Genomic DNA, 17,648 nt, shown 5'->3' on the forward strand with positions numbered 1-17,648 from the left:
TGACTCTGTACTGGTACCACACTCAGTTCACAAGATGGTGTTTTCCTTTTTTATCCCTTACTGAGGATCACCCCGCCCAGGGGGATGTCCCTTAACTTTAATACCATATAAGGTCATAATTAATAGTTGCTAATACAAAGATGTTTCTGCTTGGCGGAGTTCAGTTTATTGTTATTTGAGGTTAGTTTCCCAATCCTTCTTCCTCTTATTGCTGTCATGTGCTAGGCAGAAGTGAGACAGGAACATAGTTTAAACAGGAACTGAAAGTATAGTTCCAACACACAGACCCCTGACTTTTGTACAGTTGACCTCTTCATGCACTTACAAAGTGTCTACCACTGATTCTTCAAAGGAAGTGATTCCCAAACCTTCCATAACAAAGCCATCACCTACAGAGATATGAACCTAGAGAAGAGCCCCCTAAGCAAGCTGGTCCTGGGGCTCTGTTCACAAACACAAACAGACCCCACAGAGCACCAGGACAGCAACACAATTAGACCCAATCAAACCATGAGAAACAAAAAGATAATTACTTGAAATATTGGAAAGAATTAACAAAAACTGAGAACTAGAATGCTATTTGGTCCTAAACAAAGAGTACACAGTGGCAGAATACGTGACCACTGTGACTGACACAAAATTAAGGAAAGCTTTGACTATGTACAGACTCAGTGAGCATAGCCTTGCTATTAAGAAAGGTCGCCGAAGGCAGACCTGGCTTTCAAGAGAAGACAGGCTATGTGCACACTGCCCAAAAATGAGGTGGAAACTGAGCTGCAGCTCCTAACCTCGTGCCAAATGTATGACCATATTAGAGACACATATTTCCCTCAGATTACACAGACCCACAAAGAATTTGAAAACAAATCCAATTTTGAAAAACTTGCATATCTATTGGGTGAAATACCAGTGTGCATCACAGCAGCAAGATGTGTGACCTGTTGCCACAAGGAAAGGACAACCAGTGAAGAACAAACACCATTGTAAATACAATCCATATCTATTGGGTGAAATACCAGTGTGCATCACAGCAGCAAGATGTGTGACCTGTTGCCAGGACAACCAGTGAAGAACAAACATCGTTGTAAATACCACCTGTTTATGTTTATTTATTTTCCCTTTTGCACTTTAACTATTTGCACATCATTACAACACTGAATATAGACATAATATGACATTTGAAATGTCTTTATTCTTTTGGGAGTGTAATTTGTTGATGTTCATTTGTTATTGTTTATTTCACTTTTGTTTATCTACTTCACTTGCTTTGGCAATATGTTTCTCATGCCAATAAAGCCCCTTAAATTTAAATTGAGATGGTCAAATAGAGAGGGAGAGAAAAGGTCAAAGAGAGAAGGAGAGAGAGGGAGAGAGAAATTAAAATTAAATAAAACCAATCGTTGAAATTGTTTTAACTTGCAGTCAGAAAATAAAATAAAACATTCCCTCAACTGCGTTTCCCACTCCAGTCAGCAGAGGGCGCTGTGAGTCTTTCAGGCCAGTCTGCCAGAATGTGACGTGGTCGTGAACTGGACTCTTCTTTAAACAACAACAGCTAGTCGGTCGTCACTAGTTACCACAGTCACAAAGTCATAATTGTGGCTAAACCTCGCCCAATTCTCAATTCTCCAACTTCTCTTATTAAATTCAGATTTTTAAACCTAACATAATGCCTAACCTTAAATGAAGACAAAAAAAATGTAATGTTTGTTTTCATATATTGTTTTTACGATAGCCTATGTCGATTTTGTGGCTGTAGTAACTAGTGACAAGCCAACTAGTCAGCCATGTTCTTTTATAGTTACATGATAATGGTCAGCCACCTCGGTAGCTTGCTAGCTGAAACATTGAAGCTCTTTAGACTCGTTCATGTATATTATCCACAGTGTTTTAAACTCACTTCTGTCGTCTAGCTAGTTATCCCATTTGATTTCATATTGACATTGTTGTTATTAGTCAGCTAGCTGGCTGGTTTAGTTCACTAGCCTAGATAGCTAACTGTTAGCTAACATCTCCGACCATGAGTTCACTGAGCTACTCTCCTCCTGATAAAGAAGAGGAGGTCTGCTGGACGGAGAAAGGGGGTCTGTGGCTGAACGTTGTTGTGAAAGAAGAAGAGGAAGAGGAGGATGTCACAGTAACAAAAGTAGAGGATGAGGATGTTGCAGTGAAAGAAGAAGAGGACGAGAAAGAGGAGGATTCCGATTTTGGAGAGGAGGGAGAGATAACTGGTATATTGGAAGAAGAGGAGGAGGAGGAGGATCTGATTAACCCCAGTAAGTAATTTACTGTCTTAAAACAGAAGCAAAATGCAGTTGTTGAACTAAAGGGCAAAGTCACACGGTAAAGGAGTCCCACTATCAAATCGGCCATTTTTTCTTGTTGTTGTTGTTATTACAATCAGGGCCAAGTCTTGGTCTTTGGTGTCAGAAGTGATCGGACCTCGCATCCACGACAGTGCGTGTGCTTGGCCAGTGAGCGCGTTCCTGTAAGACGTAGAGCCGCAAGCTAGCGCGAGGAGGACGACGCGCTCTTTCAAAGGAGGGAGTAGTGTAACGTTGCTGCCTTTCGAAGGGGGTCACAATTTGACAACTGAAAAAGGGGAAGGGAGAAAATGTTAAAATTGCACAGCCATCTAACCCTACACCATCACCCAAACCCATCTAACCCTACACCATCACCCAAAATCCATCTAACCCTACACCATCCCCCAAAACCCATCTACACCATCCCCAAACCCATCACCCAATCCCAATAAATTAACCTTTTATTTATGTATTATTTATTTAACCTTTATTTAACAAGTCAGTTAAGAACAAGTTATTATTTACAATGACTGCCACAATCCCGCCCTATGGTACTATCACGGCTGGTTGTGATACAACCTGAATCGACCCAGGGTCTGTAGGGACACCTCTAGCACTGAGATTCAGTGTCTTAGACCGCTGCACCACTTGGGAGCCAACCCATACCACTACTTTGGCCCTATAGGATCCTACACCAGGCCATCCCACTACTTTGGCCCTAAAGGATCCTACACCACCCCACTACTTTGGCCCTAGGATCCTACACCAGGCCACTACCACTACTTTGGCCCTATAATATCCTACACCATCCCATCCCACTACTTTGGCCCTATAGGATCCTACACCATCCCACTACTTTGGCCCTATAGGATCCTACACCATCCCACTACTTTGGCCCTATAGGGTCCTACACCATCCCACTACCACTACTTTGGCCCTATAGGATCCTACACCAACCCATACCACTACTTTGGCCCTAAAGGATCCTACACCATCCCACTACTTTGGCCCTATAGGATCCTACACCAGCCCATCCCACTACTTTGGCCCTATAGGATCCTACACCAGCCCATCCCACTACTTTGGCCCTATAGGATCCTACACCATCCCACTACTTTGGCCCTATAGGATCCTACACCATCCCATCCCACTACTTTGGCCTATAGGATCCTACACCAGCCCATCCCACTACTTTGGTCCTATAGATCCTACACCATCCCACTACTTTAACCCTAAAGGATCCAACACCATCCCATCCCACTACTTTGGTCCTATAGGATCCTACACCATCCCACTACTTTAACCCTAAAGGATCCTACACCATCCCACTACTTTAACCCTAAAGGATCCTACACCATCCCACTACTTTAACCCTAAAGGATCCAACACCATCCCACTACTTTAACCCTATAGGATCCTACACCATCCACTACTTTAACCCTAAAGGATCCTACACCATCCCACTACTTTAACCCTAAAGGATCCTACACCATCCCACTACTTTAACCCTAAAGGATCCAACACCATCCCATACCACTACTTTAACCCTAAAGGATCCTACACCAGCCCACTACTTTAACCCTAAAGGATCCAACACCATCCCATACCACTACTTTAACCCTAAAGGATCCTACACCAGCCCACTACTTTAACCCTAAAGGATCCTACACCATCCCACTACTTTAACCCTAAAGGATCCAACACCATCCCATACCACTACTTTAACCCAATAGGATCCTACAACATCCCATCCCACTACTTTAACCCTAAAGGATCCTACACCATCCCACTACTTTAACCTTATAGGGTCCTACACCATCCCACTACTTTAACCCTAAAGGATCCAACACCATCCCATCCCACTACTTTAACCCTAAAGGATCCTACACCATCCCACTACCCCTAAAGGATCCTACACCATCCCACTACTTTAACCCTAAAGGATCCTACACCATCCCACTACTTTAACCCTAAAGGATCCTACACCATCCCACTACTTTAACCCTAAAGGATCCTACACCATCCCACTACTTTAACCCTAAAGGATCCTACACCATCCCACTACTTTAACCCTAAAGGATCCACACCATCCCACTACTTTAACCCTAAAGGATCCAACACCATCCCACTACTCTGGCCCTATAAAGGATCCTACACCATCCCACTACTTTAACCCTAAAGGATCCAACACCATCCCACTACTTTAACCCTAAAGGATCCTACACCATCCCACTACTTTAACCCTAAAGGATCCAACACCATCCCACTACTTTAACCCTAAATGATCCTACACCATCCCACTACTTTAACCCTAAAGGATCCTACACCATCCCATCCCACTACTTTAACCCTATAGGATCCTACACCAGCCCATACCACTACTTTAACCCCAAAGGATCCAACACCATCCCACTACTTTAACCCCTGAAGGATCCTACACCATCCCACTACTTTAACCATAAAGGATCCTACACCATCCCACTACTTTAACCCTAAAGGATCCTACACCATCCCACTACTTTAACCCTAAAGGATCCAACACCACCCCACTACTTTAACCCTAAAGGATCCAACACCATCCCACTACTTTGGCCCTATAGGATCCTACACCATCCCACTACTTTAACCCTAAAGGATCCTACACCATCCCATCCCACTACTTTAACCCTATAGGATCCTACACCAGCCCATACCACTACTTTAACCCTAAAGGATCCAACACCATCCCACTACTTTAACCCTGAAGGATCCTACACCATCCCACTACTTTAACCATAAAGGATCCTACACCATCCCACTATTTTAACCCTAAAGGATCCAACACCATCCCACTACTTTAACCCTAAAGGATCCTACACCATACCACTACTTTAACCCTAAAGGATCCAACACCATCCCATACCACTACTTTAACCCTAAAGGATCCTACACCATCCCACTGCTTTAACCCTAAAGGTTCCAACACCATCCCACTACTTTAACCCTAAAGGATCCTACACCATCCCACTACTTTAACCCTAAAGGATCCAACACCATCCCACTACTTTAACCCTATAGGATCCTACACCATCCCACTACTTTAACCCTAAAGGATCCTACACCATCCCACTACTTTAACCCTAAAGGATCCTACACCATCCCACTACTTTAACCCTAAAGGATCCAACACCATCCCATACCACTACTTTAACCCTAAAGGATCCTACACCAGCCCACTACTTTAACCCTAAAGGATCCTACACCATCCCACTACTTTAACCCTAAAGGATCCTACACCATCCCACTACTTTAACCCTAAAGGATCCAACACCATCCCACTACTTTGGCCCTAAAGGATCCTACACCATCCCACTACTTTAACCCCATAGGATCCTACACCATCCCATCCCACTACTTTAACCCTATAGGATCCTACACCAGCCCATACCACTACTTTAACCCTAAAGGATCCTACACCATCCCACTACTTTAACCCTAAAGGATCCAACACCATCCCACTACTTTAACCCTAAAGGATCCAACACCATCCCACTACTTTAACCCTATAGGATCCTACACCATCTCACTACTTTAACCCTAAAGGATCCTACACCATCCCACTACTCTGGCCCTATAAAGGATCCTACACCATCCCACTACTTTAACCCTAAAGGATCCAACACCATCCCACTACTTTAACCCTATAGGATCCTACACCATCCCACTACTTTAACCCTAAAGGATCCTACACCATCCCACTACTTTAACCCTAAAGGATCCTACACCATCCCACTACTTTAACCCTAAAGGATCCAACACCATCCCATACCACTACTTTAACCCTAAAGGATCCTACACCAGCCCACTACTTTAACCCTAAAGGATCCAACACCATCCCATACCACTACTTTAACCCAATAGGATCCTACACCATCCCATCCCACTACTTTAACCCTAAAGGATCCTACACCATCCCACTACTTTAACCCTAAAGGATCCAACACCATCCCACTACTCTGGCCCTATAAAGGATCCTACACCATCCCACTACTTTAACCCTAAAGGATCCAACACCATCCCACTACTTTAACCCTAAAGGATCCTACACCATCCCACTACTTTAACCCTAAAGGATCCTACACCATCCCACTACTTTAACCCTAAAGTATCCTACACCATCCCACTACTTTAACCTTATAGGGTCCTACACCATCCCACTACTTTAACCCTAAAGGATCCAACACCATCCCATCCCACTACTTTAACCCTAAAGGATCCTACACCATCCCACTACTTTAACCCTAAAGGATCCTACACCATCCCACTACTTTAACCCTAAAGGATCCTACACCATCCCATCCCACTACTTTAACCCTAAAGGATCCAACACCATCCCACTACTTTAACCCTAAAGGATCCTACACCATCCCATCCCACTACTTTAACCCTAAAGGATCCTACACCATCCCATCCCACTACTTTAACCCTAAAGGATCCTACACCATCTCACTACTTTAACCCTAAAGGATCCTACACCATCCCACTACTTTAACCCTAAAGGATCCTACACCATCCCACTACTTTAACCCTAAAGGATCCTACACCATCCCACTACTTTAACCCTAAAGGATCCAACACCATCCCACTACTCTGGCCCTATAAAGGATCCTACACCATCCCACTACTTTAACCCTAAAGGATCCAACACCATCCCACTACTTTAACCCTAAAGGATCCTACACCATCCCACTACTTTAACCCTAAAGGATCCAACACCATCCCACTACTTTAACCCTAAATGATCCTACACCATCCCACTACTTTAACCCTAAAGGATCCTACACCATCCCATCCCACTACTTTAACCCTATAGGATCCTACACCAGCCCATACCACTACTTTAACCCCAAAGGATCCAACACCATCCCACTACTTTAACCCTGAAGGATCCTACACCATCCCACTACTTTAACCATAAAGGATCCTACACCATCCCACTACTTTAACCCTAAAGGATCCTACACCATCCCACTACTTTAACCCTAAAGGATCCAACACCACCCCACTACTTTAACCCTAAAGGATCCAACACCATCCCACTACTTTGGCCCTATAGGATCCTACACCATCCCACTACTTTAACCCTAAAGGATCCTACACCATCCCATCCCACTACTTTAACCCTATAGGATCCTACACCAGCCCATACCACTACTTTAACCCTAAAGGATCCAACACCATCCCACTACTTTAACCCTGAAGGATCCTACACCATCCCACTACTTTAACCATAAAGGATCCTACACCATCCCACTATTTTAACCCTAAAGGATCCAACACCATCCCACTACTTTAACCCTAAAGGATCCTACACCATACCACTACTTTAACCCTAAAGGATCCAACACCATCCCATACCACTACTTTAACCCTAAAGGATCCTACACCATCCCACTGCTTTAACCCTAAAGGTTCCAACACCATCCCACTACTTTAACCCTAAAGGATCCTACACCATCCCACTACTTTAACCCCAAAGGATCCAACACCATCCCACTACTTTAACCCTATAGGATCCTACACCATCCCACTACTTTAACCCTAAAGGATCCTACACCATCCCACTACTTTAACCCTAAAGGATCCTACACCATCCCACTACTTTAACCCTAAAGGATCCAACACCATCCCATACCACTACTTTAACCCTAAAGGATCCTACACCAGCCCACTACTTTAACCCTAAAGGATCCTACACCATCCCACTACTTTAACCCTAAAGGATCCTACACCATCCCACTACTTTAACCCTAAAGGATCCAACACCATCCCACTACTTTGGCCCCTAAAGGATCCTACACCATCCCACTACTTTAACCCCATAGGATCCTACACCATCCCATCCCACTACTTTAACCCTATAGGATCCTACACCAGCCCATACCACTACTTTAACCCTAAAGGATCCTACACCCTCCCAAAACCCTAAAGGATCCTACACCATCCCACTACTTTAACCCTAAAGGATCCAACACCATCCCACTACTTTAACCCTAAAGGATCCAACACCATCCCACTACTTTAACCCTATAAAGGATCCTACACCATCCACTACTTTAACCCTAAAGGATCCTACACCATCCCACTACTTTAACCCTAAAGGATCCTACACCATCCCACTACTTTAACCCTAAAGGATCCAACACCATCCCACTACTTTAACCCTAAAGGATCCTACACCATCCCACTACTTTAACCCTAAAGGATCCAACACCATCCCCACTACTTTAACCCTAAAGGATCCTACACCCATCCCACTACTTTAACCCTAAAGGATCCAACACCATCCCATACCACTACTTTAACCCTAAAGGATCCTACACCATCCCACTACTTTAACCCTAAAGGATCCAACACCATCCCACTACTTTAACCCTAAGGATCCTACACCACCCATCCCACTACTTTAACCCTAAAGGATCCTACACCATCCCACTACTTTAACCCTAAAGGATCCTACACCATCCCACTACTCTGGCCTACACCATCCCATAAAGGATCCTACACCATCCCACTACTTTAACCCTAAAGGATCCAACACCATCCCACTACTTTAACCCTAAAGGATCCTACACCATCCCACTACTTTAACCCTAAAGGATCCTACACCATCCCATCCCACTACTTTAACCCTAAAGGATCCTACACCATCCCACTACTTTAACCCTAAAGGATCCTACACCATCCCATCTACTTTAACCCTAAAGGATCCTACACCATCCCACCCACTACTTTAACCCTAAAGGATCCTACACCATCCCACTACTTTAACCCTAAAGGATCCAACACCAACCCACTACTTTAACCCTATCCTACACCATCTCACTTTAACCCTAAAGGATCCATCACCATCCCACTACTTTAACCCTAAAGGATCCTACACCATCCCACTACTTTAACCCTAAAGGATCCTACACCATCCCACTACTTTAACCCTAAAGGATCCTACACCATCCCACTACTTTAACCCTAAAGGATCCTACACCATCCCACTACTTTAACCCTAAAGGATCCTACACCAACACCATCCCACTACTTTAACCCTGAAGGATCCAACACCATCCCACTACTTTAACCCTAAAGGATCCTACACCATCCCACTACTTTAACCCTAAAGGATCCTACACCACCCCACTACTTTAACCCTAAAGGATCCTACACCACCCCACTACTTTAACCCTAAAGGATCCTACACCATCCCACTACTTTAACCCTAAAGGATCCTACACCATCCCACTACTTTAACCCTAAAGGATCCTACACCATCCCACTACTTTAACCCTAAAGGATCCTACACCATCCCATCCCACTACTTTAACCCTAAAGGATCCAACACCATCCCACTACTTTAACCCTAAAGGATCCTACACCATCCCATCCCACTACTTTAACCCTAAAGGATCCTACACCATCCCATCCCACTACTTTAACCCTAAAGGATCCTACACCATCTCACTACTTTAACCCTAAAGGATCCAACACCATCCCACTACTTTAACCCTAAAGGATCCTACACCATCCCACTACTTTAACCCTAAAGGATCCTACACCATCCCACTACTTTAACCCTAAAGGATCCAACACCATCCCACTACTTTAACCCTAAAGGATCCAACACCAACCCACTACTTTAACCCTATAGGATCCTACACCATCTCACTACGTTAACCCTAAAGGATCCATCACCATCCCACTACTTTAACCCTAAAGGATCCTACACCATCCCACTACTTTAACCCTGAAGGATCCTACACCATCCCACTACTTTAACCCTAAAGGATCCTACACCATCCCACTACTTTAACCCTAAAGGATCCAACACCAACCCACTACTTTAACCCTAAAGGATCCAACACCAACCCACTACTTTAACCCTAAAGGATCCTACACCAGCCCATCTACCTGGGAGGATGGAACCCCGTCTCTCCAAACAATAAATAAAGTTTAGGGAAAAGAGCATCTTTCAGCTGTCCTTTTGCATTTATTTATGGAAAGAAGAATGGATTGCCCGGACGTCAAGTGAATGTCTCAATCTGACTTGAGAGTACTGACTGACTTAAACACGGTGTTCTCAGGTATATTGCTACAATCAATTGAAATTGATGTGGTCCTACTCTTTCTAAGTCAAATGAAAACGCTACCAGTTCGCTAAATTACTCCTGAGTAAGTCCATTGTCATTATTACATTCACACTGTTTTCTATCACCAGGTTCTTAAATGTTGTGAAAACGGGTTCATCATATTGATCACAAATACCTCGGTTTACAGCCTGGTCTCACAGACTTGACGTAACATAGTAAAAATACATTCGGGACACTTAAATACTGAACAAAAATATAAACTTGCAAGAATTTCACAGATTTTACTGAGCTACAGTTCATATTAAAAAAATCAGTCAATTGAAATAAATTCATTAGGCCATAATCTAGGGATTTCACTTGACTGGGCAGGCGTGCAGCCAATCAGAATACGTTTTCCCCCCACAAAATGTCTTTATTACAGACAGAAAAAGTTCAGTTTTGTCTGGGTGGCTGGTCTCAGACGAATGTGGAGGTCCTGGGCTGGTGTGATTACATGTGGTCTGTGGTTTCATCAGTTGTCTGGGTGGCTGGTCTCAGACGAATGTGGAGGTCCTGGGTCTGTGGTTGTGAAGCCTGGTGGAAATTCTACCAAATTCGCTAAAATGACGTTGGAAGCGGCTTATGGTAGAGAAATTAACATTAGATTCTCTGGCAACAGCTCTGTTGGGCATACAGTATATATTTAACCAGTTATTCATATCAATGTATTTTGGTTTTATTCTTTTTTTGTCATTTAGCAGACGCTCTTATGCATTTACAGGAGCACCATCTGGGACCATTCAACAGTCTAGATTTACCAGGTTATTACTGCTAAATAAACTGTTCACCATCTGGGACCATTCAACAGTCTAGATTTACCAGGTTATTACTAAATAAACTGTTCACCATCTGGGACCATTCATCAGTCTAGATTTACCAGGTTATTACTAAATAAACTGTTCACCATCTGGGACCATTCAACAGTCTAGATTTATGCTTACAATTGTTGTTTTGATTATTGCTTGAACAGTCTATAAGATAATTGTTAGCAAAATACCTGTTTTGGATGCAGCACTTGTTAGCTTGAATGCTAAATGCTCACTGTCAGGCTGATGGAAAAGCTAGCCACAGTGCATTTTACTGGTTGTAGTTAGTATTTTTTTAAAGTCTAAAGCGGTTTATTTGAGACGATGGCACAAACGTTATATTAAGCAGGTGATTCAAACAAGCCTTACAATTATAATCCAAAAGTAGTGTGAACTGCACTCATAAGCAACCTGTAAATGGAGGCTGTTTTTTCTGTCAACCTATGAGAACTGGGTGGAACGGTAGCATCCCAACCAGCCAATGGCCAGTGAAAGTACAGGGTGCCAAATTCAAAACAAAAAGAATCTCATAATTAAAATTCCTCAAGCATTTTCCTCAAGTATTTACACCATTTTAAAGATAAAATTCTCGTTAATCCAGCCACAGTGTGTGATTTCAAAAAGGCTTTACAGTGAAAGCACCACAAACGATTATGTTAGGTCACCACCAAGTCACAGAAAAACACAGCCAAAGCAGAAATATAGATCAAATGAATCACTAACCTTTGATGATCTTCATCAGATGACACTCATAGGACTTCATGTTACACAATACATGTATGTTTTGCTCGATAAAGTACATATTTATATCCAAAAATCTTATTTTACATTGGCGTGTTATGTTCAGTATTTCCAAAACATGCGACAATTTTGCAGAGAGCCACATCAATTCACAGAAATACTCATTGCCAAGTCAAAAAAACACAGCCATTTTCCAGCCAAAGATACATGTATGTTTTGTTCGATAATGTGCATATTTATATCCAAACATCTCAGTTTACATTGGCGCGTTAAGTGCAGTAATGTTTTGATTCCAAAACATCCGGTGATTTTTGCAGAAATACTCATAATAAACATTGATAAAAGATACAACTGTTATACATGGAACTTTAGATAAACTTCTCCTTAATGGAACCACTGTGTCAGATTTTTTTTTTACTTTACGGAAAAAGCATACCATGCAATAATCTGAGTACGGCGCTCAGAGACTAAAACAGCCAAGCAGATATCTGCCATGTTGTGCAGTCAACATTAGTCAGAAATAGCATTATAAATATTCACTTACGTTTGATGATCTTCATCAGAATGCACTCCCAGGAATCCCAGTTCCACAATAAATGTTTGGTTTGTTTGATAAAGTTCATAATTTATGTCCAAATACCCCCTTTTGTTAGGGCGTTTGGTAAACAAATCCAAACGCGTGTGCAAGTCCACCCGAAAGGTCGGACAAAAAGTTCAAAAAGTTCTGTTACAGTCCGTAGAAAGATGTCAAACGATGTATAGAATCAATCAATCTTTAGGATGTTTTTAACATCCATCTTCAATAATGTTCCAACCGGAGAATTCTTTTGTCTGTAGAAAAGCAATGGAACGCGAGGTAACTCTCACATGACCGCGCGTCATGAGCCCAAGGTACTCTGCCAGACACCTGACTCATTCCCCTCTCATTCAGCCCCCCTTCACAGTAGAAGCCTCAAACAAGGTTCTAAAGACTGTTGACATCTAGTGGAAGCCTTAGGAAGTGCAAGATGACCAATATCCCACTGTATCTTCAATAGGGGCTGAGTTGGAAAACCTACAAGCCTCAGATTTCCCACTTCCTGGTTGAATTTTTCTTAGGTTTTCGCCTGCCATATGAGTTCTGTTATACTCACAGACATCTTTCAAACGGTTTTAGTTACTTCAGAGTGTTTTCTAGCCCAAATATACAAATTATATGCATATTCTAGCTTTTATGTCTGAGTAGCAGGCAGTTTACTCTGGGCACCTTATTCTTCCAAGCTACTCAATACTGCCCCCCATGTCACCAAGAAGTTAAAGTGAGTTTCCTTGAGTAGCACACCCGATCTTGCTCTAAAAGTCTGTGGTAATATTCAGAATACATTGTGAAAAAACTACAATCTCGCCAATTTCTTTGCTATACGCAGATATACTACATCCATAACTAAAGGTTTCTGCATTCTCAGGGAGGAGTTTCTGCAACCAAATTGCGTGCGCATTGCACTCGTGCTGAAAGTTTAGCACAGAAAGGGGCCAATATTGATGAAGTGGTCTGCTACACTGCTTTGAGTTTCTGTAATAATAATAATAATAATATTTTTTAGCCTAGAATCATGAATGTTACTTCTGAAGTGAGAGGAAAAATAAGACAGTATTACTGTTGTTGAACCGACTGTCATATATTTTTATATTATATATTTATATAATATAAATATATATATATATTATATAATATATTTTCATTACAGATGTAAATTGTTGTACTACAACAAGGGGCATCACCTTTCAGCTAAAATAAACAGTGGCCCTTTAATCATCTGTCTGACTTTGTTGTTCACACAGGAGAGAGACGTGACTATCATGGATCCCCTGGGGAGCCTCAACAACAGCATGATGCTGACGAGGCAGAGGAGAGTCTCTCCACATCAGAACACCTCAAGAAACACCAGCGGAAACCCACAGGGAAGAAACTTCACCACTGCTCTGACTGTGGGAAGAGTTATTCCAGATCAGATTCACTAAAAGTACACCAGAGAATTCACACTGGAGAGACATCTCACTGCTGCTCTGACTGTGGGAAGAGGTTTACCTCTTCAGCAGACCTTAAAAGACATCAGAGAATCCATACAGGAGAGAAACCTTATAGCTGTGATCAATGTGGAAAGAGTTTTAATGTTCCAAGCAGCCTAAAAACACACCAGAGAACACACACAGGGGAGAAACCTTATAGCTGCGCTGACTGTGGGAAGAGTTTCTCAAAATTATATACATTACAATCACACCAGAGAATTCACACTGGAGAGAAACTTTATAGCTGCTCTGACTGTGGGAAGAGTTTTTCAAAATTATATACATTACAATTACACCAGAGAATTCACACTGGAGAGAAACTTTTTAGCTGTGATCAATGTGGGAAAAGGTTTACTCACTCAAGCTGCCTGAAGGTACATCAGAGAACACACACAGGAGAGAAACCTTATAGCTGTGATCAGTGTGAGAAGAAATTTGTTACATCTAGCAGTCTGACTATACACCGGAGATCTCACACAGGAGAGAAACCTTATAGCTGTGATCAATGTGTGAAAAGTTTTACTTCATCTAGCCATCTGACTATTCACCAGCGGACACACAAGAGAGAAACCTCATAGCTGTAATCAAAGTGGGAAGAGTTTTATCCAAACATCCTGATATAACACCAGAGAACACACACAGGAGAGAATTCTTATAGCTGTGATCAATGTGGAAAGAGATATGCTGGTAAAATTTTGAAAATACATACATGAAGTTGTTTCATGATATCAATAAAATGTCACAATGTAGAATGTTTTTAACATTGTAGTAGGAGTATTTTAATGATGTCACAATGTAAAATGTTTTAACATTGTAGTAGGAGTATTTTAATGATGTCACAATGTAGAATGTTTTAACATTGTAGTAGGAGTATTTTAATGATGTCACAATGTAGAATCGTAAACGTTTGACCCCCTGTTCTATTGATTTCAGCGTGATATAGATATTAGCCTCGGGATGAATCCAGGCCTCATCAGGGGAAGTAATGAGTACTATTTATTTGATTAACAAAAAAGTGATTAACAAGAAAAAAGAGTTGTTACACTTGGCGCCCCATTTGAATGAGAATGCAGCACTTCAAAATGTAGCTAGCTGTTTTCTGCAGGTTGTCCTCTAACCAGTGGAGGTAAAAGATATCTCCCATTTCCATGTGTTTTTTTTTTAGTTGTGTTAGATTCAACAGCACATACAACCTGATTTCCCCCCTAATAGATGTATTGCCAGTTGTCAAAACAACAGCGTAATTAATATACTTACTTACTGACTTTATTGTCCCCATGGGGAAATTTACACATTTAAAGTGGTGTTTAAATACAAAACAAGATTGACAATACAACTTTCATAACAGTTACATACCTATAATAATAGTAAGAAATACAACTTTTTTTTTTAAGAAGAAGAAAAGACTAGCCTGCTGGCCTGACAGGGTCAATGGGAACATTCGCCCGAGCTATTTAGGAGGGATATCACACCTGGCATAAATTATTGTCTCGTTCTGTTTTTCCTGCTGAGGCCCTATACCTGCGCCCAGAGGGGAGTAATTCAAAGTCTTGGGGGTGGCTTGGGTCTAAAATGATGATATGATATGATTACTACTGTGGAACAGGTTTGTGTAGATAGTACATTTTATGTTTAACTTTTCAATATCACAAACTGTTTCTACATATTGGTTATTGATTTGACTTTTCACTATCACAAACTGTTTCTACATATTGGTTATTGATTTGACTTTTCAATATCACAAACTGTTTCTACATATTGGTTATTGATTTGAACAAGTTAGAACTGTTCTGATTTAAAAAATAGCACAAAAAAAAAATGTACATTTTTTTTTTTTAAATTAGGACTATGCCCGATGGACTATGCCCGATATCTAATTATTATTATTAAAAAAAATTTAAGTGACAGTTTAAAATACATTATTGTCAATACATTTTAAAAGGGGTTCGGTTTGATATTTCAAAATATTTACATTTAGTCATCAGAATTATTTGACAATTTTTTCGGTACAATTATATTGTTTACTAACTTATATTTTGGGTTTGATATTACATCCTATTCTGACTATTTTAATCCATGGCTTTTCCTTAGAATGATCATTAGTCTTTCATTTTTTTTGTTATTCTTTAGTTTTTTTTATCATATGTTGTGTAGTAAATATTAATTTGATTTGTTTTTTTTCCTGTGAAGCAACATTTCTGAAATGTGAAATGTGTTTATATAAATAAAGCTTGATTTGATTTGAACTTATTGCAAAAAAACAAATGAACCCAATGACTGACCAATCAACACTCTTGCAAAAACCAACAAAAAAAATACGTGTTTGAGGCGTCACTACAGACACCCTGGTTCGAATCTAGGCTGTATCACAACAGGCCGTGATAGTGAGTCCCACAATGGGCCCAGCGTCGTCCAGGTTTGGCCGTTGTTGGCAGTCTTTGTAAATAATCATTTGTTCTTAACTGACTTGCCTAGTTCAATAAAGGTTCAATTGAAAAAATTAAATGTTTTTTTTTTAAATGAAAAATAGTATCAATTCAGTATATCTTACACTATGTCAAAATAGTGCATACTGTGTAAATTTTATCACTTTTCAACCAATCCAGTACATTTTTGTTGAAAATTTAGAAATTGTAGTGTAATATACACTGCTCAAAAAAATAAAGGGAACACTTAAACAACACAAAGACCTCCCTCTGCCCCCAGCTGTGCCCTCGGTACTACACTGCTCAAAAAAATAAAGGGAACACTTAAACAACACAAAGACCTCCCTCTGCCCCCAGCTGTGCCCTCGGTACTACACTGCTCAAAAAGATAAAGGGAACACTTAAACAACACAATGTAACTCCAAGTCAATCACACTTCTGTGAAATCCAACTGTCCACTTAGGAAGCAACACTGATTGACAATACATTTCACATGCTGTTGTGCAAATGGAATAGACAACAGGTGGAAATTATAGGCAATTAGCAAGACACCCCCAATAAAGGAGTGGTTCTGCAGGTGGTGACCACAGACCACTTCTCGGTTCCTATGCTTCCTGGCTGATGTTTTGGTCACTTTTGAATGCTGGCGGTGCTTTCACTCTAGTGGTAGCATGAAACGGAGTCTACAACCCACACAAGTGGCTCAGGTAGTGCAGCTCATCCAGGATGGCACATTAATGCGAGCTGTGGCAAGAAGGTTTGCTGTGTCTGTCAGCGTAGTGTCCAGAGCATGGAGGCGCTACCAGGAGACAGGCCAGTACATCAGGAGACGTGGAGGAGGGCAACAACCCAGCAGCAGGACTGCTACCTCCGCCTTTGTGCAAGGAGGAGCAAGAGGAGCACTGCCAGAGCCCTGCAAAATGACCTCCAGCAGGCCACAAATGTGCATGTGTGCTCAAACGGTCAGAAACAGACTATGAGGGTGGTATGAGGGCCCGACGTCCACAGGTGGGGGTTGTGCTTACAGCCCAACACCGTGCAGGACGTTTGGCATTTGCCAGAGAACACCAAGAGTGGCAAATTCGCCACTGGCGCCATGTGCTGGGTTCCTCCTAATGCAAGACAATGCTAGACCTCATGTGGCTGGAGTGTGTCAGAAGT

At 41.7% G+C, this 17,648-nt stretch overlaps 1 protein-coding gene across 1 annotated transcript; it reads left to right on the top strand.

Annotated features, from left to right (window-relative positions):
• Positions 1–1,786: 1,786 nt before the first annotated feature.
• On the top strand, positions 1,787–16,686 carry LOC135560357 (gastrula zinc finger protein XlCGF17.1-like). The gene is made up of 2 exons (XM_065002248.1): positions 1,787–2,276; positions 13,834–16,686. The coding sequence occupies exons 1-2, from the start codon at positions 2,021–2,023 to the stop codon at positions 14,637–14,639; spliced, it is 1,062 nt and encodes a 353-aa protein (XP_064858320.1). The 5' UTR covers positions 1,787–2,020; the 3' UTR covers positions 14,640–16,686.
• The last annotated feature ends 962 nt before the right edge of the window (positions 16,687–17,648 follow it).

Source organism: Oncorhynchus nerka, linkage group LG15, assembly GCF_034236695.1.
Source record: "Oncorhynchus nerka isolate Pitt River linkage group LG15, Oner_Uvic_2.0, whole genome shotgun sequence".
Lineage (NCBI taxonomy): Eukaryota > Metazoa > Chordata > Actinopteri > Salmoniformes > Salmonidae > Oncorhynchus > Oncorhynchus nerka.

Excerpts from the sequence above, each read along its gene's own strand:
- LOC135560357 (XM_065002248.1), top strand. The coding sequence starts at position 2,021 with ATGAGTTCACTGAGCTACTCTCCTCCTGATAAAGAAGAGGAGGTCTGC. Across the intron at positions 2,277-13,833 it reads GGAGGATCTGATTAACCCCA|GAGAGAGACGTGACTATCAT; the intron begins GTAAGTAATTTA and ends TTGTTCACACAG.